This window comes from Melozone crissalis, unplaced genomic scaffold, assembly GCF_028551555.1.
Source record: "Melozone crissalis strain CALT ecotype California unplaced genomic scaffold, PUWL_Pcris_2 ptg000039l_1, whole genome shotgun sequence".
Taxonomy (NCBI): Eukaryota; Metazoa; Chordata; class Aves; order Passeriformes; family Passerellidae; genus Melozone; species Melozone crissalis.
This window is the reverse complement of record NW_026535817.1, coordinates 1,518,611-1,540,101: the sequence shown is the minus strand read 5'-3', so window position 1 is coordinate 1,540,101 and position 21,491 is coordinate 1,518,611. Positions and strand designations below refer to the sequence as shown.

Genomic DNA, 21,491 nt, shown 5'->3' with positions numbered 1-21,491 from the left:
TGAGGGAGGAGAGATCACAGTACAGAAGCAAGGCTGGAGAGACCTGAGCTGAGAGAGGCTGGCTGTAAGAGAGATTATTGGGAATTTTTTTTGGTTTTTTTTTTAAGGGATCAGTCTGAATACAAGTCTGGAATCTGTCCTGTACTCCTCTTAAGGAGGAAGGCTGACTAGGGAGATGGTCATGTTTTATCTGAATAAGAGCACAGATAGGGAAAAGAAGATTTCACTTCTGACCCATATGCTCAGGATGTGTTGATTTCTGCTCTGGGCCTTATTTTTCAATCACCTAACAAAACTCTTCTAAGAAAGATGACATCTGAGTTGTGATGCCACAGTGTGGTTGTACCTAATGGGGTTGAAAAGAGACAAAATCAGCTTTTAGTTCATTGTGAAGTACTTAGAAAATGAAAATACCAGGCTTATGTCTGGGAGACTGTGTTAACGTGACACAGGGACATAGAGAAAGCCTTGCTGAGCTGAGAGAAAATGAAAATACATTTCGTGGTATGCTTTGAAAATGTCAACCCTCCTGACTCTCTTCTCATCAGTAGAGTTTCACTTAATATTCATCTGTGGGTATGACCCAACTAGGCAGGTATAAGACTATAAAACTCTTATTCTGCCTTCCATTTTTAGTGGAACACAGCAATGGCTAATTCTGCCCTGTTTTCATTTGGTTTGTTTCTTCATGCTTAGGACAACAACTCTCCTGACTCAGAGATCAGAATCCAGCTGATATCTCTGCCAGCCTATGGAACCCTCCTCAGGACATCAGGCTCCCACAACAAAGAGCTTTCCAAGGTTTACAATTTCACCATGGAAGACATCAACAGCCAGAGGATCAGGTAGCAAAGAACACCGTTCTCCCTCAAGCCATACCAGTTAAAAGCTCACTGAGCTTTTCCCCAGGGATCTCTGGGCTGCTTAAAAGAATTCAGGGAATGAAAGTGATGGAGGATTGGGAACTGAGACACCACCTCTCTTCTAAGAGGATGGGATGGATGTGCCTGGGGGTCAGTGAGGCTCCCTGACTCCCCATGTCCTCATCCCTCAGCTACTCCACCACGTTTGAGACCAGCAATCAGCCCGTGACTGACATCTTCCACTTCTCAGTGCTGGATGCTGACAACAACAGGCTGGACAGACAGATGTTCACCGTCACCATCACCTCCGCCCCGGCGCTCATCGCCTTCGCTGACCATGTCACCGTGAGTGCCTGGGCACAGGGACGTGGCTGTGGGTGTCTGGGGACAGGGACAGCCGTGGCTCTGAGTGCCTGGGCACAGGGACGTGGCTCTGGGTGCCTGGGGACAGGGACAGCCGTGGCTCAGATGGGAGCAGCTGAACAGTTTTCCTGGACTGAGGGGAAGTGACTGAATAAAGTATAGTGTTACCTGTGCCCCCCAAAAGGTGGACAAAGCACTTGGAGGCTGGAGGAGGCTGACATCTGCATCCCCAAACCTCATCTGTTTATATCTGTCCACTCAGGAGCTACTTGTCCCTAGGGTGTCTTCTTGATATCAGTGGAACAACTCACATTTAGCCCTACTCAATATTTCATCCGTAATTTCACCAGTGTATGCGTAAGAGACTCTTCAAGTCTGAGGACACCTGGTGCTTTGGGCTGACACAGATCATTTTACACTCCTTATCAAGGCCTTTGGAAGTCATCTCCCTCCTTTCCAGCTGTGCATTCCCCCTCCCTTGCCTTCAAAAGGCTCTCCACAACAAGAACTACAGGTCTTGCCTTCCAGGAGGTCACCATGACACTGACAGTGTCCCTTCCTGTCCTGTCCAGGCTCCTCTTGGAGGCCAGATGGGCTTTGTTCTTCCTATCCCACCTCACCTCACCTCACCTCCCTGCTGAATTCCTGATTAACAGACCCAGGGGAGGGTGGGACAGCACTCCAGCGCCCGGGCAAGCCTCTCCCATGGAGGCAGCCTTGTTCAGTAAGGATTTGTGTTGTCTGCTGTTACTTCCCAGGTGGATGAGGGGGGCAGGGTCCCGCTGCTGGCTCATCACCACTTGACTGCTGACTATGACACTGCTGCCAAGGAGGACCTGAGGGTCACCATGGTCACTCTGCCTGTGTATGGCTGCATCGAGAACACCAGGACAGGTAAAACTGCTGGGCACTCCCTTCTTTCCTCCTCTGGGCTCCTAACAGGATGACATCTGTCATATCCCATGGAGGGGATGGCTTGTGCTGCAACAAAAACTGGGGCTTCCCCAGGGCCCACTCTAATACAGCAGATGTTTTCTCCCTCAAAGGCCCTAGATGTGGGAAGCCAAGCTGTAGAAGGGAGCATCCCTTCCTCTGCAGCCTTCACAATGTGCTGGGTCTCTGTTCAGTTTATCAGCCATTTGAGCATCTTTTCACCAGCGATATTCTGGTTTGCAGGAGAGAGCTTTGGCCCACAGAGTGAGTCTGTGGGGAGCACAGATGTGTCCTTTTCTCTTCATGATGTCCTGGAGAAGAGCATTTACTACTTCCAGAGCGTCCATGAGAGCATTGAGCCCACAAGTGACGCTTTCAGCTTCTATGTGAGTGATGGCTTCAGCCAGTCAGAGGTGCAGAGCATCAACATCACAATCCAGGTATGCCAGCTGCCAGAGCCCTCTCCTTTCACACAAACTCTTTTTCAAGGCTTTCCTCCTTCCTTTTTAGTATGTGGGAAAGGGAATTAAAGGGAGATTCCTTCCTCTAGCACAGGCACATAATTTACCTGTGATGCCCAGGGACAGTTGTGCATTGTAGCCTCTTCCCCAGGGCTTACTGCTCTGGTGTCTCCTCCGTCTTGGAAGCAGCCGTGGTGCTGGATAGGTTTGGAGGGACTGATGATGCCAGCACCAGTTCTGTCATTTGGGAGCTTGTGTTTCAGTCAGGTGGGCCTTTCCCTGTGCTCATGTTCCTTTTCCTGGCTGTGTGCAGCGGCAGAACGATGAGCCCCCCAGGATGGTGCTGGAGCCTGTCCGGGTGCAGGAGAGCTCGGCCGTGGTCGTGACCAATGCCTCCCTCAGCCTGCAGGACTTGGACACGCAGAGCAGCGAGCTGGTCATCGTGGTCAGCCAAAGCCCTGAGCATGGTACGTCCTGACAGGCTGGGGCTGAGAGACAGGGAGTCTGTCTGTCTGTCTGTGTGTCTGTAAGAGCCTCTGCTGTGAGAGGGAAGCTTGGCATGTGGGAAAAAGCACAATCTGGACCAGGACTATGCTTGAGGAGAGCCCTGTTCTTGGCGGGCTGTCCCTGCTCTTTGCCAGGGAGCACAGGGGTGGCGCAGGTGTTTCCCAGGGGATTCCCTGCTGGCAGGTGCCTGTCCCTGCAGTGCCCGGGGCAGGCAGGGTGCCAGGTGAGGGCAGGCTCTGTCCCCAGCGGGCTGTGCTGAGCCCTGTGTGGTTTGGCAGGCCAGCTGCGCAGAAGGCAGAGCGCGGCGGAGGCGCCGGAGCAGGGCCGGCCGCTGTCCCGGGGCTCCTCCTTCACCTACCAGGATGTCCTGGAGCGGCTGATCGTGTACACCCGGAGCAGGGCCGCCGCACACACCGACGGCTTCGGCTTCTCCCTCACCGATGGGCTCCACACGCAGGCAGGGAGGCTGGAGTTCTCCATGGAGCTGCCCAGGACGCTGCCACCCACGGTGGCTGTCAGCAGGGACCTGCAGCTGCCAGCTGGTACGGGGACAGGCGTGAGAGTGGCATTGCTGGGCGCTGCTGTCGCTTGGCCGGGCTGCCTGAGGCTGACTCTGAAGCTGATTGTGGGTTTTGCTCTCTCTGGTGCAGGCTCTGCATCTCGGCTCACGGCTCAGCACCTGAAAGCAGCAGCTGCACATTCAGAGGACACGGCCATCAGATTTGTCCTGAGAAGGGACCCCAGCAGGGGCCAGCTGCAGCTGACCACAGCTGATAGCCCAGTCCAGATCTCTGCCAAAGGACCCCTCAGAAGTTTCACCCAGGCTGATATAAACAAAGGTGAGAGTGCTGCATTTTAGGTAGTCACGGCAAGTATATCAACCAAACCTGGTTTAAGGTAGTCCTGTGAGGAGCAGGGAGTTGGACCTGATGATCTTTATGGGTCCCTTCCAGTTTCAGATATTCCATGACTCTGTCATCTTTATGAGAGGGGAGTGATGAGCTGAAGTAGGGAAGGGAGAGGGAAAGAAGTAAGCTCAGGTTGTTAAGTTAGAGCAGAACCATGTATCATTAAATATATGTTAAAAAGTCTCTCTCAGCAGAAGAAAGAGAATAAAGAGAGAAAAAAAATTTTGAAACCCAAATCCAGGAGCCCTGTCAAGCCCCAGGTGCCTCAGCTGATGGTGCCAGCTTCCAAAGTAAGGATTAAAAGCTGCAGCCTGGAGTAAAGCATCTCTTTTCTGCTCTCCCTCTCCCCAGGGCATGTGGTGTACAGCCATGGCAAAGGGGATCCCGGCGGAAACTTCCCCTTCACCTTTGATGTGATGGATGCAGATGGCAACAAGTTGATGGACCAGGTTTTCCACATCCATGTAATAGGTAAAAAGTACTGCTGAAGTTGTATTTTCTTTGCTGCAGAGCTTGAGCCTGCCCACAGATTCCCATCCCACATGTACTGCAAGGCAAAATGGAATTTTTGAGCTGTGGTTTTGATGAGCTGTCAATTCCAAGGCCTTTGAAGTGAGGGGCACGGGGAGATTCTGCAGATGCAAGGGTTCATTCTTTGGCTTCTGACAAACTCACTGAAAAGGTAGAAAAATTCCCCTTAATGCCTTCATGCTGTTTAGATAGTCTTTAGGACATTATAATGTTACCATCCCTGATAAATGGGATGGCCCCAAGTTCCTGTTTTGGAATTACCAAAATGTTTGTGCATGTGCTGTCTTTGCTTGAGCACAAGTACCTGAGGGATGGAGTGTGACTGTCTCCTAACTCAGCTTTGTGTTTAACCCTTCCAGAGGACAGATTTCCCCCCTCCATCATCACCAACAAGGGGCTGGTGTTGGATGAGAACTCAGCCAAGGCCATCACAACCCTGCAGCTCTCGGCCACTGACCAGGACAGCGAGGCCTCCCAGCTGCAGTACAAGGTGACCCAGCAGCCACAGCTGGGCCATCTGGAGCACGTGGCCTCCCCAGGTGAGCAGGGAGGTGCTGGGCCCTTGGAGCAGCAAAACACTGGAGCCTCTTGAGCCCTAAACATTCATTGCAGGAAAAACGTGCCCAGAGGCAGCAGCACGGAATTCCCAGAAATTGTTAGAAATCAATCCGCAGAACAATTCACAGAATTGTTAGGAACCAAAGGGCCATTAACCCAGAGGGTTGGGGAATAAGGTGAGTGGAGGCCGAGCAGCCCAATAATCCCAGTTGAGGATTTATGTGAGTTTATGGCCCTACTGCTGCTTCTACATGTCAGGAAAACCTTTGGCCTTTGCTGTGAACAGCACAGTGCCCCAAAGAATCCATCCCTTAAAGTCCTTGGAAACAGCCCATCTTGGTGAACAGATGACTTTTCCTGCACATGTGATCTGAATTTCAGAGCTGCCTTTCATGCCTGCTGACAGTGTGAGTGTGCTGTCCCTCTCTGATGAATTAATCTAAATCTGTGGTGTCACATTATACGCTCTTCTGATTTTATTATACTCATCTAAGATTATATTTCTTCTTAGCTTTAGATTTCTCATTAACATGAGATTAAAGTAGAAATATCTGCTGTGTGTTTTCAAGATGCAGACAGTCCCTGTACAGCTCAGTTTGAGTGTGGGGTTTGCCTCATCTTCTCACCAAAAACGTGTTGAAAGGGCAGGAATAATGAATAAGTTATAATAACTCACTGCTGAGAGTAAATTAGAAACATGCACTGTTTTTGCCTAAATTGCAAACTAGCCAGTAAATCTTGTACTTTGAAGACTTCAATTAAGGACTTTATTCCTCCTATTATTTAAAATCTGATGATGATTTTGATTTCTGTGTTTTTTCATGTCTGTGAGGGACTAATAAGGATACAGAGTCACAGACTGAGGAGTAGTTGTAATCATGATTTAAACAGCATAAACCTAAGAAGAGAATACTGAAGTGTTCAAAAGAGAACCCAAACCTTCACAGCTGATGAGCTCTGAAGAAATATTAGCTGAATGTTCCATTTTGGCTCATTTATTTAAATCAGATCCTGATGTCTTTTGTAGTGTGGCCAGCATCTGTCAGCAGCCATTTAGTGTGATATATTGGTGGCAAACTTCTTGTCAGGGTGTTTGTTGACAACAGCAGTAAAACTGTTGAACACAGCAACGAGATTTAAAAAGCTCAAGTGCTTTTTGAAATGCTTGTCAGGTACCTTTCTGTGGCTGTGTCACACCTAATGGCCTGTAAAGATGTCACTATAAATCAGTGCTGAAAAAGGGACTTGGTACAAAATGCAGGGGTACAAGGAGGGGCAGAGAGAAGAGATACTTGGAAGGCATTTTGGAAAACTGCTGTGAGGCCAGGAGGCCTTTAGCTCATCCTCAGTGATGCCTTGGTTGGGCTAGTCCTGCCCAGCAGTGACAATCCAAGCGTTACATGGGCCATTTTTCTCCCAGCTTCTCTCCCCCTCTGCCCCAGGAGGCCCACTCCCAACAGGATGAGGTCAAAAGAAGCCTGGACTTCTTTTGGAGAAGGAGATTTTAGGAGGCTCTGTGCCAGCTTAAATCCCTGGCTCCACTGAGATTCATGGGGCAGCCTGACTTGGATCAGAACCAGCCAAAACTGAGTGCTTATGGCTAAATATGTCCTGTTTCCTGTAGTTTTTCCCTGCCTTGCTCTTTCTGTTGCACATTTTCCCCCTGTTGTTCATTTCCCAGGGACAAGAATTAGTTCCTTCAGCCAGGCAGACTTGGCCTCTGGCAGCATCCAGTACATCCACACCAGTGACATGGAAAAGCACAGGGACACCTTCACCTTCTCTGTGTCTGATGGGACAAACGAGGTCAGTCCCAGCCTGACCTCTGCCTGAGAAGGAGCCTGGGCAGAGGTGGCTGTTCCTCCTCCTCCTGCTGTGGGATTCCCCACATCCCTCAGGGCAGGGAGCAAGCCCTGTGCAGGGAGCAGGGAGCCACCTGATGACAATCAGACCCTGGAGAAATGCCTCTTTGCTGCTTTCTGAAAGAGCTGCACATTGAGGGAGAGGGGCAACACAGACTGAGAGAGGGAGGGAGAGTGCATGTCCATAAATATCACAAAAAGAGGGAGAATTAATTAGTGAGGAGGGTTAAAGAAGGGCATGTTCATGTGATCTGGGCTTAGCAGCTCAGATTTACTCACCAGACAAGGCTGAAATGAAGTGACCCAACCTGAAGATTGCTGTGCTCTTGCCATAAAGTCACACTCTTGGAAGGCTGAGTTCATCAAGAGAGGTTTTTCCTCCTGTCCCAGGTGAGCCAGACCTTTGACATCACCATAAACCCTGTGGATGACTCCTTACCCGTGGTGCAAATCTTTGGGATGACGGTTCAGGAAGGGGTGAGAAAAACCATCACTGAGTTTGAGCTCAAAGCAACAGATGCTGACACAGAGGTAAGGCAGGACCCCCCCAGCCTCCTCCCTCCCCTCTTCTGCTGCACATCTGGGCTGTTGGGAAAATGGGCTTGTGTTTTAGGACTCATAAACACTGAGTTTATGCTTAGCATGGATGAGAATGGCACTTCCTCTTCTTGCTGGGTCTGGCCAGAGGCTGAGCTGTCTGACCCTGGCTCTTCCTCACTGCTGCTTCCCCTGCAGCAAGAGATCCGGCTGCCGGAGCCAAAATCCTGCCCCAAAGGTTTTCGCTGCTTCTGCCCTGGCAGAGTGGCAAGGGACACATTGCCCAGCATGGCTGCAGGGCTGGGGGCCGCTCTTGTGTTCCTGGAGCTGTCCCGGGGTGGGAGCTGTCTCCAACCCGCGGAACCAGCAGTTGGGTGGGACGTGCCTTGCTTTGTCGGGAGCCACCGTGGGAGAGGAATAAGGCCAGGGTGGGGCTCAGGGGGAAGCAGGAACGTGCTGGCCCTGAGGTGGTGTGCCAGCCTTGCCCCTTCCTGTGCGGGCACAGGTGGAGTCCATCACGTTCCGGGTGGTGCAGCCGCCCCGGCACGGGCTGCTGGAGCGCGGCGGCCGTGGGCAGCGTCCCCTCCCGGCCAGCACCTTCACCATGGCTGACATCTACCAGAACCTCGTCAGTTACAGCCACCGCGGCGGCGGCGCCGCGCTCAGGGACCGCTTCACCTTCACCGTGTCCGACGGCACCAACGCCCTCTTCGTGGTGCAGGAGGGCCAAAGGAAGGTCAGGGGGCACAGGGGATGGGAAGGGGCCTTGAGAGCCTGTAGGGAGCTGCCTCTTCTCAGGGCAGGGGCCTGAGCTGCTGTGGCTGCAGGCAAGGGCTGCGTGCTCTCCTTTATGTGATCCCTTTGCTCCTTCCCTTTGCTCCTTCCCTTTGCCCCTTCCCCTCCCTGCCCTCTGGGTGTGCAAACTCGCCCCAGGACCTCGATGGCAGCAGAGCTGAAGGGAGCTGAGCTGGTGATGTGTTGGGGGAGGCTCTGCCTCCCAGAGTCACCCCCTTTTATCTTGAACTGTTGTCAGGTGGTGACCGCAGCACCGCAGCGCTTCCAGGTGGAAATCCTCCCTGTGGATGATGGGACACCCAGGGTTGTCACCAATGTGGGCTTGCAGTGGCTGGAGTACATGGATGGCAAGGTAACACCTGCCTGGCCTCGGCCTGGGCTGCTTCTCAGGCTGCTCCAGGAGAAGGGGCTTCTCAGGAAAACATCCTCGTCCTTCAGCACTTCTGTTTTTGTGAGGGAGAATGCCCACTCCAGGGTACATTTTTAGCTTTGCTGATGGTGGAGATGGCTTGATGATGTGCTGTAGCAGCCATGGCAGAGAAATGTGGCTTTCCAAGGATATGGTGCAGGAATTTCTTGTTGTGACATGCCTTTGTTGTGCTGAAGTCCAAACAGAACCCCAGGAAACTCTTGGCTTGTTTTTGAGGAGCCAGTATTAACTGTAAAGAAACACTTTGATTCCTCCCAGAAAAAAAAAGAGTGGAAGATGCTGCAGTAAGAAATTGTATTAAGAAATGGCTATCTCAGCTCAAACTCCTCACTTCAGGAAAAGCACTCCTGCAGCCTCAAGCAGCTCAATTTTCTCTCTTTCTCCTGCTGTTAAAAACATTTTGTTTTTGAAGAGGAAGCAAAATGTGGTGGAACTGAATCGAATCCCTGTGAGGGCATTTGAAAGAGGCTCTCATGGAGACTCAGCAGAGCCGTGTGAACAGTCTTGAGTGAGTCTTTCAATCTGAGGCTGTTTGCAGATTTGTTTTTTTGCCAAGCAAGGCCTCACCTGAGCATCAGCACAGCTCATGGAATAGAGGTGTCTAAGAGAAACCCAAAGATTTGTCCTAGCTTTTAGCTCCAGCTAAATAAGGCTGGGCAGCTGCTTTGGAATTTGCTTTTCTTTGAGCTGCATTTGTCTTTTAAATTCAAGGAACCAGATGTGAGGCAAAATTTGAATCCTTCTTGTGTTGTCAAACATGTTGTGGGATATCTCTGTTCAAGGCTGCTCTGTACTTCCACATCCCTAGATCTTCCCTCATGGAGAGCTGTTTTGACAGAGGGATGGTTGGGCTTTTTGTGTGAACAGTCAATCAGACTTGCACTGCTGGACCCTCAGTTTTACTCCCTTGATTTGGCTTTAATCCAGGCCACCAATCTCATCACTAAGAAGGAATTACTGACGACAGATCCTGACACAGGTGACAAACAGCTGATCTATGAGATAACAACTGGTCCCAGGAATGGTCATGTGGAGAACAAGCTGAAGCCAGAGACAGCTGTGACCACCTTTACACAGGGTATGGAGCTGGGCTGTGCCCTGCTGCTTTTTTTTCCATCAGTTGATTCAGTTTGTTAAAATAAGAAAAAAAATAGGTGGGAGGGAAGAAAGCCAAGGGCAGCATGTTGAAAACAAGCATTGAACTTTGCTGTCAGTTGCAGGAATCCTACAATTTCTTAGAGACAACAGCCTGTGTCCTGTAGGTTGTCCCAGGTTCTCCAGGCTTGTTAGAGCTGGAGATGTGACTTGGGGCAGTAAAGAGGGGTTGCAGATCTTGCAAGTGCATCTGATCATCGCAGTCTGGCAGAGGTGCAGCTGTGCAGAGTCAGCACTGTGGGGGAAGCTCATTCTTGCAGGGCTGAGGGGGTAACTGCTTCCTATGCCACTGGGATCCCCAATTCCAGCAGATCATCCACACTGCTCATCCACAAAGCTGCCTTTGGATTTCTGTGTTGACTCACTGGCTGTTCCCTCCTGGCAGAGGATGTGAACCAGGGCCTCATTCGGTACGTGATGCACGAGGAGAGGGTTCAGGAGACCACAGACAGCTTCCAGTTCCTGGTGAAAGACGGCAAACCCAATGTGGTCAGCGGCAACGTCTTCCACATCCAGTGGTCCTTCCTCAGCTTTACTCACTCCAGGTAAGTGCCATGAGGGTCACAGCACTTGCCTGGCAGCTGGGCTCTTACCTGAGCTCCCTACAGTGTGGGAAGGAAATCCTGCCAGTGAGGAGAGGGCCCTGCCAGGCTGAACCACGGAGCAGCTGCCCAGTTATTTCCCTGCCTCGGATTTTCCACGGAGCCTCACCCTCAGTGTCACACAAACACGCAGGGTTTGCTTCCCAGCCTGTTCCTCATGTGCGCTTGATCCCTTTCCAGCTACAAGGTCAGGGAGAGCGCTGGCTCCGTGAGCGTCACCGTGAGGCGGCTGGGGAACCTCAACCAGTACAGCATCGTCCTGTGCCGCACCGAGCAGGGAACGGCTGCCGCTGGATCGGGAGCACGGCCCGGAGAGCAGGACTACGTGGAGTACGCGGGGCAGGTGGGCGGCACACAGCAAAGGGACGGGCTCACCGTGCCTGCCACCAAGCCTGGAGCAAAGAATGGGTGGGAAGTGACCAAAACACCAAGGAGGGTGTGTTCTGTTAGTAAAGTCAGGCGGGTTGTTTGCTATTGGAAGAGGGAGCACCTCAGGGCAGGGTGAGACAGGAAGGACGGGGAGCTCCAGGTGGCACTCCAAGGACAGCAGTCATCTTGCTGCCCTGTAGGTGCAGTTTGAGGAGAGGGAGGACACCAAGGCCTGCACCATTGCCATCCACGACGATGATGTGTTTGAGGGCACGGAGAGCTTTTCCGTGGAGCTCAGCATGCCGGCGTACGCCCTGCTGGGCAACGTCACCCGCGCCACCGTCACCATCGCCGACCCCGAGGACGAGCCCACGCTGCAGTTCGACAGGAGCACCTTCCACGTCAGCGAGAGCGCCGGCTTCCTCTCGGCTCCTGTGCAAAGGAAAGGTGGGTTGGGCCCTGCTGAGCCCCGTGGGAGGGACACGTGCAGAGGGGGAACCCTTGGCCTTTGTCTGCTTATGGTTTTGGAGCCTTCTCCCATGTTTTGGAAGAGGTTCTGGAGCACAATGAAATGGCAAGCAATGGACAGCGTTGTTTATTTTTTTTAACCTTTCCTGTCTCCGCTGTTAAAGCCTCTTGGGTTTGGATTTGTTCCAGCTCCCGGCATGAGCAGGAGCAAATCTTTGTATTTGTTTGCTGCTTCTCTGTGAGCTAGGCAGTGCTTTATGTGGAGCCTGTCAGTGTCTGTGTGTTCTTTAACAGGCAAGTGCCACCTCTCAGCTTCCTGAGTGGGGTTTAGGAGCTTGCCTGGAAGTCACATCTAAGCCAGCCGCTATCCAAGTTCAGCATTTCATTCCTCATCCTCTTTTCCAAATGCTGCTTTATTATTTAAGTGAAAGGTGTCTCCACCAAGTAGACTTAAAGTATTTCCACTATGGAGTTTTCCTGTTGCTTCCTAGGGGATGCCAGCAGCACTGTGTCTGCCATCTGCTACACCGTCCCCAAATCAGCCAGGGGCAGCAGCCTTTACATGCTGGAATCCGGCTCCGACTTCAAGTCCCGGGGGCTGTCGGACGAGAGCCGCCTCGTGTTGGGGCCGGGGGTCACCGTGGTGACCTGTGATGTCACTCTGATCGATGACAGCGAGTATGAAGAGGAGGAGGAGTTTGAGGTGGTGCTGGCCGACGCCTCGGACAACGTGCGCCTTGGCAGCCGGGCTTCGGCCAGCGTGGTCATTGCTGGTCCCAACGATGCCTCCACGGTGTCCCTGGGGAATGCCACCTTTACTGTCAGTGAGGCTGCAGGTGAGGAGCAGAGGGCTGTGTTGGGATGCTCCCTGTAGAAGCTTTCACCATGAAGAGGTGTCAGAAGGACCGATTCAGGGCACAACAGAACTGCAAAGATGTGCTGCAGAGGGGCTCTGTGCTTCCCTCTGTGCCGAAGGGGAGGCTGGGGGGCAGGAGCAGTGCTGAAGGGAAAGGGGTGGGCTTGTGGAATGTGGCTGCTCTCTCAGTTTGTTCTCTGTCATGTGCATCTGGTGCTGCAGGACACATTGAGATCCCAGTGCTGCGGCAGGGACCCGACCTCTCCACGCCCACGTCGGTGTGGTGTGCCACTCGGACATCGGACCCGCCCTCGGCCAGCCCGGGAGTCGATTATGTGCCCAGCTCCAGGAAAATAGAGTTCAGGCCAGGCAAGACAGAAGAGGTGAGGAGCCACTTGGATTCCTGCTCAGTCTGCTTTGCCCGGCAACACCTGTCTTGTGTTTCTGTGCATATCTGCCACTTGTTTTGAAAATCCTCTCAGGGCCACTTGAGAACTGTTAATGATTCTGCTAGGCACAGATTCCCCATGCCATCAGCACTCCAGCCTGGAGAGATTTGGTCATGCCACCTCTTCCGGGGCAAGGATCGCTGCCTGTTCTCTGAAATGATAGGCTGAGTTCGTGTAGAACATTCTTTACATTGATTAGTGGACTCAGAAAGCATAATTACATAATGGCTTTACACTAGACTCCCAAATGTGAGTGCTGGGAAGGATGAAAGCTTTGTATGTCTAACAGCAGGAATTCCACTTTCCTCCCAGTTCTGCCCCCTGACAATCCTGGATGATGCCCAGTACCCAGTGATAGAAGGGCTCGAGACATTTGTTGTTTACCTCAGCTCCCCCCACGGAGCCGAGCTGGCAAAGCCCTTCCAAGCCATCGTGGCCATCAATGACATCTTCCAGGACGGTAAGTCATCCCTGGCAGCTGTGACTGCTCCCTCCCGGCCCCTTGGCTCCCTGTGCATCCCCAGCACTGCTTGGCTCTGTTTCTGCCCCCCTGCAGTGCCCAGCATGCAGTTCAGCAAGGACAGCTACATGGCCAGGGAGAAGGAGGGCACCCTGCACATCCCCATCTTGCGCGCGGGGGACCTGAGCTACGAGTCCTCCATCAGGTGCTACACCCGGAGCCTGACAGCACAGGTCATGGAGGACTTCACCGAGAGGAGGGATGCAGAGGAGTCTCGCATCACCTTCCTCAAAGGGGAGAAGGTGAGCTGCACCTGCCTCCTGGGGCAGTGAAGAACCAGTTCTGGGAGAGGTTCACATCTCCTCCTCGGCCCTCTGTCACCAGAGGGGCTGGCAGACTGCTCCGGGCTGGTTTCAGATACAAATTCTTGTCCTGGCAATGTGACCCACTCTGAAGGGGTTGGGTGTTCCAGGATGGAACTGGTTAAATTGTGAAATGCAAATCTGATGCATCAGGAGGACCCAGGATTGTTGTACAGAGAGCTGTGGGTTTGTGGAAGGAGATGCTTTTGCTTCTATGTCTCATCATGTGACAGTGTGGTTGGTCCACACTGAAGGAGCAGCCCTAAAAATGGAAGGGTTTCTTCCAGGATGGACAGGACTCCAACGTGCAGCCCTAGATAGGGAAGTACACCCTGGCCTTTATGTGGCTTTATCAGACTTATCAGAGTTTGCTGCTTTCTCCTCTTCACTTGGCTTTAGGTGAAGAACTGCAGTGTTCACATCAGTGACGACTCTGCCTTCGAACCAGAAGAGCAGTTCCAGGTCTATCTGGGGAGCCCCCTTGGAAACCACTGGAGTGGAGCTAGGATTGGGAAGATGGATGTGGCAACCATAACTGTCACCAACGACGAAGATGGTGAGTGAGGCTGCTCAGCAAAGGTGTCTGAGGGGTCCCGGCGAGTCAGCACAGCCCCATCAATGTGGATGCCTTCGGTGCCACGGTCGCAGCCTTGTGTGCAGGTCACTGCTGTGCACTGGGCTGGACTGAAGGGAGAGGCTGGATAGGAGTGCTTGGACCCCCCACCTCTCCTATTTCCCATTCCACTGCAGCTGGAGTTGCTGTGCTTCCCTTGGGAGGTGTTCCTCTCCCTCCACAGCAACACAGCCTGGAGAGATCTGTAGGGGAGAAGAGGGATGCCAGGCTGGATCACCAGCACGTGGCAGGGATTTGGGGATGTGTGGGAGGCAGGGATGGGAGAATCATTTGCCATTCTCTGTAGCCCAACACCCTCCTTAGGTTTTACCCTAAGTCACACCCAAGCCTTTTTGGCCCCCGCTTTGAGGAGCTCCTTGCCCTGAAGGTGTGGGGATGAGCCTGAAAGGTGCCAGGGTGCAAATCCGGAGCTTTTCCCTCCCTGCTGTGCCCGCAGCCCCCACCATCGAGTTCGAGGAGGCGGCGTACCAGGTGCGGGAGCCGGCGGGCCCCGAGGCCGTGGCGGTGCTGAGCATCCCGGTGGTGCGCAGGGGCGACCACAACCGCACCTCCCGCGTGCGCTGCAGCACCCGCGACGGCTCCGCGCAGGCCGGCGTGGATTACTACCCCAAGAGCCGCATGCTCAAGTTCAGCCCAGGTAAAGGGGCCCCGAGGGGAGGGTTAGAGGTGGGGGCGTGGCCAGAACGCCCAGGGATGTGGAAAAAGCCACTTGTCGCAGGAATTTTAGCTGATGTGTTAAACGAAGGGTGATGGGACCAGAGGAAGGAGCACTGGCACCTGGCAGAGTGAAGTCCTCTTCGGGCAATGTAGAGCTGTGAGCACCTCAGACCATGTTGCTGGACCCTCACTAAACAGCTCTGCACACCTGAGGGAGAGGAGGGATGGCAATGTGCTTTGCATCCCAGGTTTTTCCTCCAGACAGCTAATAGAAGACAGTCATTATTAATCCTCAGTCGGCATCTGCTAGTAAATCTATCACTAGATCGATTGGATCAGTTGTCATAGCTGGAGTTTTATGTTGATAATAGACTCCTCTGGGTAAATTATTAGCAGCAATGAGTGGAAATAAAATTTATAATGTGTATTTTATCATAATGTCTCTGTGGTCACAGCCTGGAGCAGCTGTGCAGGGCTCGGACGAGAACTTGAGAGCAGTCTCTGGTGATGAATCAACTTCCCTCTGTTTCTCTTGCACTCGCTCCCCCAGGTGTGGCCCACATCATGTTCAAGGTGGAGATCATGTCCAACGAGGACCGGGAATGGCATGAGTCCTTTTCTCTGGTGCTGGGCCCAGATGATCCAGTGGAAGCAGTCCTGGGAGACATCAGCACTGCCACAGTGACTATTTTGGATCAGGAGGCAGCAGGGAGCCTGATTCTCCCAGCACCTCCTGTGGTGAGTGGATGTGATTTAGTGCCCTGCAAGTACAGATTGGAAACCGCAGTGGGATTTTGGAAATAAAATGTAGAGCTGCAGTGACAACATGGGAGGGAAGGATGGCATTTTCCACCCTCTCCCTCAGCCCCTCTTGCCTCCACACAGGTTGTCACCCTGGCCGACTACGACCGTGTGGAAGAAGTGACCAAGGAGGGCGCTAGGAAATCCCCCTCCCCAGGCTACCCCCTGGTCTGTGTGACTCCCTGTGACCCTCACTTCCCCAAGTACGCCCTGATGAGAGAGCGCTGTGCTGAGGCTGGCATCAACCAGTCCTCCATCCAGTTCAGCTGGGAAGTGGCCGCCCCCACAGACAGCAACGGAGCCCGGTCGCCTTTCGAGACCATCACGGACAACACCCCCTTCACCAGCGTCAACCACAGGGTAGGCAGACATTCCAGACTAAAGTCTCCTTGGATCTGAGGCCTGGGGGTTTGGGTTTAGAAAACTGAGTGCTGTTTTCCCTTAGCCTGCTGGAAGCACCAGTGGTTTCCCCCTCCTCGTTCCCTCAGGTGCTGGACAGCATCTACTTCAGCCGGCGGTTCCACGTGCGCTGCGTGGCCAAGGCTGTGGACAGGGCCGGCCACGTGGGGACGCCCCTGAGGAGCAGCGCGGTCACCATAGGCACAGACAGTGCCATCTGCCACACGCCCGTGGTGGCGGGGACGGCCCGAGGCTTCCAGGCACAGTCCTTCATTGCCACGCTCAAGTACCTGGATGTGAAGCACAAGGAGCATCCCAACAGGTATGAGGCTGAAGAAAGGGGAGTGCAGCCCTTTCCGCAGCCCCCCTGGGCTTACAAAGGGTGCCCGGGCTCACAAGCACGATGTGTGTGTGAAACCACATCCCTCAGGCACCATGGGCTGCTCGGGCTCCTGCTACCACTCTCGTCTCACAGCCTGCCCAGCTGAGGGGGTGCCCTTCCCCTCACCAGCGGGGAGCTGGGGGGACACAACTTAAGGCTGTGCTGCTGTGGGGATCCTGTGCCTGCCAGGCTGCTCTGTTCTGCTGTCTCACGTGCTGCTTGTTCCAGGATCCACATCTCGGTGCAGATCCCCCACCAGGATGGGATGCTGCCCCTGATCTCCACGCTGCCGCTGCACAACCTGCACTTCCTGCTCTCCGAGTCCATCTACAGGCACCAGCATGTCTGCTCCAACCTGGTCACTGCCAGGGACCTCAGAGGCATCTCAGGTAACCTTCAAAGCTTCCTGAAGGTGGAAGCCTGGAAAAAAGTCAGAGAAAGGGTCTTTGTCTTCCTCTGGGCTCTCTTGACGTGATGTAAATAGCAATGAATCTTCCTGGTCTCTCAGCAGTGACCAGAGCTGCCCCATTGGAGATGGGATTCCAGGCATGGGAACATTTGGGGTTGTGGATTCATGTTGTGCTAGTGGTTTTCTGCTTTTTAAATCATTTTTGTGATATCCTCCTGGTTAGAGAGGGATCTGCAGGGCTGGATCACTGTGTCTGGGTCACTGAGGTCTCCCATGAGGCAACAAAATCAATTCACTGCTGAAAGAAATGTCAGAGCTGAAAAGAACAGGCAGATTTTGTCTCTGACACTCCAGGAAATGAAGTCCACGCTAGATCCAGGCAGGATCTTGTACTTTGTTCTGATAATTCCACACTCAACCCATTCCTCATTCCTTAAAGGTTAACTTCAGCCCTGAATCAGTCGGTCCCTAAGTTGGATTATTAGGATGCTTGCCCCATTCCTGTAACAGTTTTCCCTGTGAAGACCTGAGTGTGTCCTCCAGGATAAGGAAGGGAGAGGAGCTCTGGTGATTCAGGAGTGAAGCGAGCATGTGGCCTGGGGCAGTTTAAAGCCGGGAGGGGTCACTGTCCTGCTTTGTGTCCCTCAGAGGCAGGGTTCCTGGCCGAGGTGGCCCCGGAGAGCTCCGTGCTGGGCCCGGGCTATGACCGGCCCTACCAGCTGGACCCTGCAGTGCGGGAGCCCAGGAGCATCCAGCTGTACCAGCACCTCAACCTCAAGAGCTGCATCTGGACCTTCGACGCCTACTACGACATGACCGAGCTAATCGACGTCTGTGGGGGCTCTGTCACCGCTGACTTCCAGGTGAGAGGCCCATCCCCAGCTCTCCCACCTATCCCAGATCTCAGCTCTCAGGCACAGCTCTGCCTTGCCCTTGAGTGTAGCTGCTGCTCTGCTCTGTACAGGTGGAGTGTGCCTTTCCCTCCCTGTCACCTGGAAGAGAACAGTGCTGTGTGCATTTATTTCATGTATTTTCCTAGGAGTATCACAGGTTTTATTCTTTTAATCTTCAGAGCACCAGGAAAATATTTGTTTTTTTTAATGTATAGCCATACTGGAAATATAAAACATTCTCAGCTGGGCTCTCTTTTATAATTTTGGCTGTGTTCTCAGCCAATAGAAATGAGCCAAAGACAGAGAAGAGACAGCTTAGTTCATGCTCTACAACAGAGCGAGGCCATGGGATATTTTAACTCATTTCCTAATTAACAGGCTGGCAGACCAAAACCCAGGAATGTTCCTCCATAAATGAGTGGCTTCCACTACGTGAGGTGTCTCACCGCCCTCTCGTGGCTACCTTATCCATGTGCTGCCCACTCCACCTTCCCTAAGCTCAGGCATTAAATTCCCAGGCACTTTGCTAGGACCAGTATCATCTTTTTTAATTCCTGCCAGCCTAGACTACTTCATTAAGTTTCCTTTTATAGCTCCAATTGTTTGCACAAGCCCAGAGAAGCTACTTGGCCTGAACAAGTGCCCACTGGAGCATGTGGAGCCTGGCACCAGCCAGGCTGGAACATCTCCCTGAATTCTCCGGGGCCTGCAAAGTGCAGCTGCACTCTGCAGATAATAAATGGAGAGCTCTGGCAGGCCTGAGCAAGCAGAATTGCTGATTTTTAATTCCCAGCCTTGGGAGCTGGGGGGTTTTGAGGTGAAATTGCACCTAGAGCTCCTCTGTCCCATGGTCCCAGCGATCCTCAGCACTGCCCCTGAATTAAAACCCAGGTTTGTCTGAGGTAAAGAATACCCAGAGTCACCTCTGACCTCCCCTGAAGGTGCCTAACCCCCTTTTTGGGGTTTTATTGCCAGGTGAGGGACTCTGCCCAGTCCTTCCTGACAGTCCACGTGCCTCTGTACGTGTCCTACATCTACGTGACGGCGCCGAGGGGCTGGGCTTCCCTGGAGCACCACACGGAGATGGAGTTCTCCTTCTTCTATGACACCGTGCTCTGGAGGACAGGTGAGCCTGGGGCACTCCAAGGGCTGTGGAATAAGTGGCTCCTTCGTGTTTCCCCTGAGCTCCTGCACTGCCACCAGAGTCCTGAGGGAGTGGGCACTCGGAATATTCCTTCCTTTATGCCTGTGGGGGGTTTAGGCAGCCGGGGGGGAGGGAGGAAGCGTGCAGCTGGCTCAGTGGAGGATGATGCCAAGGAAACCCTGCCTTTGGGAGGTCTCCCAGAGCTCCTGGGGCTGGCAGAGGCCAGCTGAGCGGCGAGCGTGGCCCCGCTGTGCTTGCAGGGATCCAGACGGACAGCGTGCTCTCGGCCCGCCTGCAGATCATCCGCATCTACATCCGCGACGACGGCCGCCTCGTCATCGAGTTCAGGACACAGGCCAAGTTCAGAGGTGAGGGCACTGATCCTGGCAGGGACGCACGGCAGGGTCACACACAGCTCTGCTTTGGCACCACAGGCAGCAGAGCAAGTCCCTGTCCCCGCCAGGAGCCCCTCTGTGCTGACACCATGGGACCTCTGTGCCCTGTCACCTCCTTGTCCCCCCCAGGGCTGTTTGTCATGGAGCACCACAGCCTGCCAGATGTCAGGTCCTCCTTGATGACTCCAGAGCACCTGGGAGGGATCGAGTTTGACCTGCAGCTGCTGTGGAGTGCTCAGACTTTTGACTCTCCCTACCAGCTCTGGAGAGCAACCAGCTCCTACAACAGGTGAGGGCTGGGGGTCCAGCCCCGTTCAGCAGCTTCCCACAGCATCAGGCTCTCCCCTGGCACCCCTCCAGCAGCCACTGCAGTAGTGTGGAATGCTCAGGAGCTTGGCCAGAGCTTGGAACACTGTTCTACTGAGAGGAAAATCAGCTCAGCCTTTTGTAAAGGAATTTTTCCAGCAATGAAGCATGTGGATAGGCTGATCCCAGAAGTGACGGTGCATTTCAGAAGGTCCCTCAGGGACTGCTGGATGACCTTGCCGGGGCAAGAGAGAGCTGCTGCCCTGCGTGAAGAGCTCAGAGCTCTGCTTGGTGACTGCTCCTGTCTGTTCCCAGGAAGGACTACTCTGGAGAATACACCATCCTGCTGATCCCCTGCACGGTGCAGCCCACGCAGCCATGGACAGAGCCTGGAGACAAGCCCCTGCCCTGCACGGCTCACGCTCCCGAGCGGTAAGGAGGCCCCGGCCCCAGGGCAGGGCCAGCCCCTTTGGGCTGCACAAACCTCATCTCCCCTTTCTTTCCTTCCTTCTCCCAATTCCAGGTTTTTGATCCCGATTGCCTTCCAGCAGACAAACCGCCCGGTTCCGGTTGTTTACTCCCTGAACACAGAGTTTCAGCTCTGCAACAACGAGAAGGTTTTTCTCATGGATCCCACCAAGTCGGAAATGTCTCTGGCAGAAATGGATTACAAAGGGGCTTTTTCCAAGGGTAGGATTTACCTCACCTCTTCTGCTTCTTCGCACTGTTCTTCCCTGCACAGCTTCCGTTTCCTGGAGAGGAAAGGGCAAAACCCAGATGTGGCTTTGCCTCTTCCACGGCAATAAATGGCATTTTGAGCATCTTACAGCCCTGTAAAAAAACAACATGCTCTGGCACCTTGTTTTGTCACTCGCACCCCCCCCAAGCCCTTCCCAAACAATCCAAACTCTTCTCAGCACAGACTCACCTGTGGTCTGGCACACTTGGCTCTGGCAGTGTTCCCCTGGTTGGAGGATCACCTGCTCCTCTTTGTTCCCAGGGCAAATCCTGTACGGGCGTGTGCTCTGGCACCCGGAGCAGAACCTGAACGCGGCGTACAGGCTGCAGCTGGAGAAGGTTTACCTGTGCACGGGCAGGGACGGCTACGTGCCCTTCTTCGACCCCACGGGCACCGTCTACAACGAGGGGCCCCAGTATGGCTGCATCCAGCCCAACAAGTACCTGAAGCACCGATTCCTGCTCCTGGTGAGTGCTCTGCTCCTGCTTCCCCTCTGGGATTTCCTCTGGCAGCAAGCAGATCCTGACTGCAGAGGGATGAAGAAAGGAGCTCACTGGATCTTTTGTACTGCTGGTGCAAAGTGTGAGCACAGGACCGGTTTTTCCCCACCCTTTGTCCATGAGTGTCCCTTAATCCGTGCCTGCTTGTAGGTGTGGAGATGGGGCATTTGCATTATGGGGCATTTGCATTAGAGCCCTTACCCGGGTAGTGCCCTGCCTTCCAGCCTCTTTTGGGAAAGCAGACAGCATCCCTCAGGACACTTCTCTGCCTTCCAGGACCGAAACCAGCCGGAAGTGACTGATAAGTATTTCCATGATGTGCCTTTTGACGCCCACTTTGCTTCTGAGCTGTCCGAGTTCCACTCGGTCAGCAGCATGCCCGGAGTTGACGGATTCACTCTCAAGGTGGATGCTCTCTACAAGGTATGTACCCAGTGCTTTTGGTAGCCCAACACTGACTTGTCTGTCCAGGACCTCCCAAACACTTGGTGAATTGCAGGCTCTGGGCCCTCAGAATTCAACTCTGACACAGGAAATGGAGATTAGGATATTATTCTGGTGATTTTATTTTTTTTCCTGAAGCATTAATGAAAAAGCTCTTTAAAAGCATATTATTCATGTTCCTGAATAAATTACTGCCTCTGGCAAAGGCTGGACATCCCACTGGGTGGTCTGTGTTACTGCTTAGAAAAACCTACTGAGATGAATTTGTCAGACACAGGACACAAAACACACCAGCTTTTAACAGAATCACTTGATGTAA

The 21,491-nt window shown here is 53.3% G+C and overlaps 1 protein-coding gene across 1 annotated transcript in view; it reads left to right on the top strand.

Annotated features, from left to right (window-relative positions):
* The window catches only part of FRAS1 (Fraser extracellular matrix complex subunit 1), a 106,611-nt gene that overhangs the window by 84,209 nt on the left and 911 nt on the right, over window positions 1-21,491 (top strand). The window contains exons 40-74 of the mRNA XM_054283763.1: window positions 697-845; window positions 1,055-1,208; window positions 1,985-2,120; window positions 2,403-2,599; window positions 2,934-3,087; window positions 3,406-3,669; window positions 3,778-3,966; window positions 4,387-4,506; window positions 4,926-5,105; window positions 6,806-6,930; window positions 7,377-7,517; window positions 8,029-8,259; window positions 8,557-8,670; window positions 9,676-9,826; window positions 10,289-10,448; window positions 10,686-10,848; window positions 11,075-11,321; window positions 11,834-12,178; window positions 12,421-12,581; window positions 12,960-13,107; window positions 13,204-13,409; window positions 13,869-14,025; window positions 14,540-14,740; window positions 15,311-15,498; window positions 15,646-15,921; window positions 16,050-16,282; window positions 16,571-16,731; window positions 17,400-17,614; window positions 18,620-18,770; window positions 19,049-19,156; window positions 19,313-19,472; window positions 19,805-19,921; window positions 20,013-20,179; window positions 20,490-20,695; window positions 21,005-21,151. Of these exons, the coding sequence (XP_054139738.1) occupies window positions 697-845; window positions 1,055-1,208; window positions 1,985-2,120; window positions 2,403-2,599; window positions 2,934-3,087; window positions 3,406-3,669; window positions 3,778-3,966; window positions 4,387-4,506; window positions 4,926-5,105; window positions 6,806-6,930; window positions 7,377-7,517; window positions 8,029-8,259; window positions 8,557-8,670; window positions 9,676-9,826; window positions 10,289-10,448; window positions 10,686-10,848; window positions 11,075-11,321; window positions 11,834-12,178; window positions 12,421-12,581; window positions 12,960-13,107; window positions 13,204-13,409; window positions 13,869-14,025; window positions 14,540-14,740; window positions 15,311-15,498; window positions 15,646-15,921; window positions 16,050-16,282; window positions 16,571-16,731; window positions 17,400-17,614; window positions 18,620-18,770; window positions 19,049-19,156; window positions 19,313-19,472; window positions 19,805-19,921; window positions 20,013-20,179; window positions 20,490-20,695; window positions 21,005-21,151 (6,222 nt within the window). The remainder of the gene's footprint in view (window positions 1-696; window positions 846-1,054; window positions 1,209-1,984; window positions 2,121-2,402; window positions 2,600-2,933; window positions 3,088-3,405; window positions 3,670-3,777; window positions 3,967-4,386; window positions 4,507-4,925; window positions 5,106-6,805; window positions 6,931-7,376; window positions 7,518-8,028; window positions 8,260-8,556; window positions 8,671-9,675; window positions 9,827-10,288; window positions 10,449-10,685; window positions 10,849-11,074; window positions 11,322-11,833; window positions 12,179-12,420; window positions 12,582-12,959; window positions 13,108-13,203; window positions 13,410-13,868; window positions 14,026-14,539; window positions 14,741-15,310; window positions 15,499-15,645; window positions 15,922-16,049; window positions 16,283-16,570; window positions 16,732-17,399; window positions 17,615-18,619; window positions 18,771-19,048; window positions 19,157-19,312; window positions 19,473-19,804; window positions 19,922-20,012; window positions 20,180-20,489; window positions 20,696-21,004; window positions 21,152-21,491) is intronic.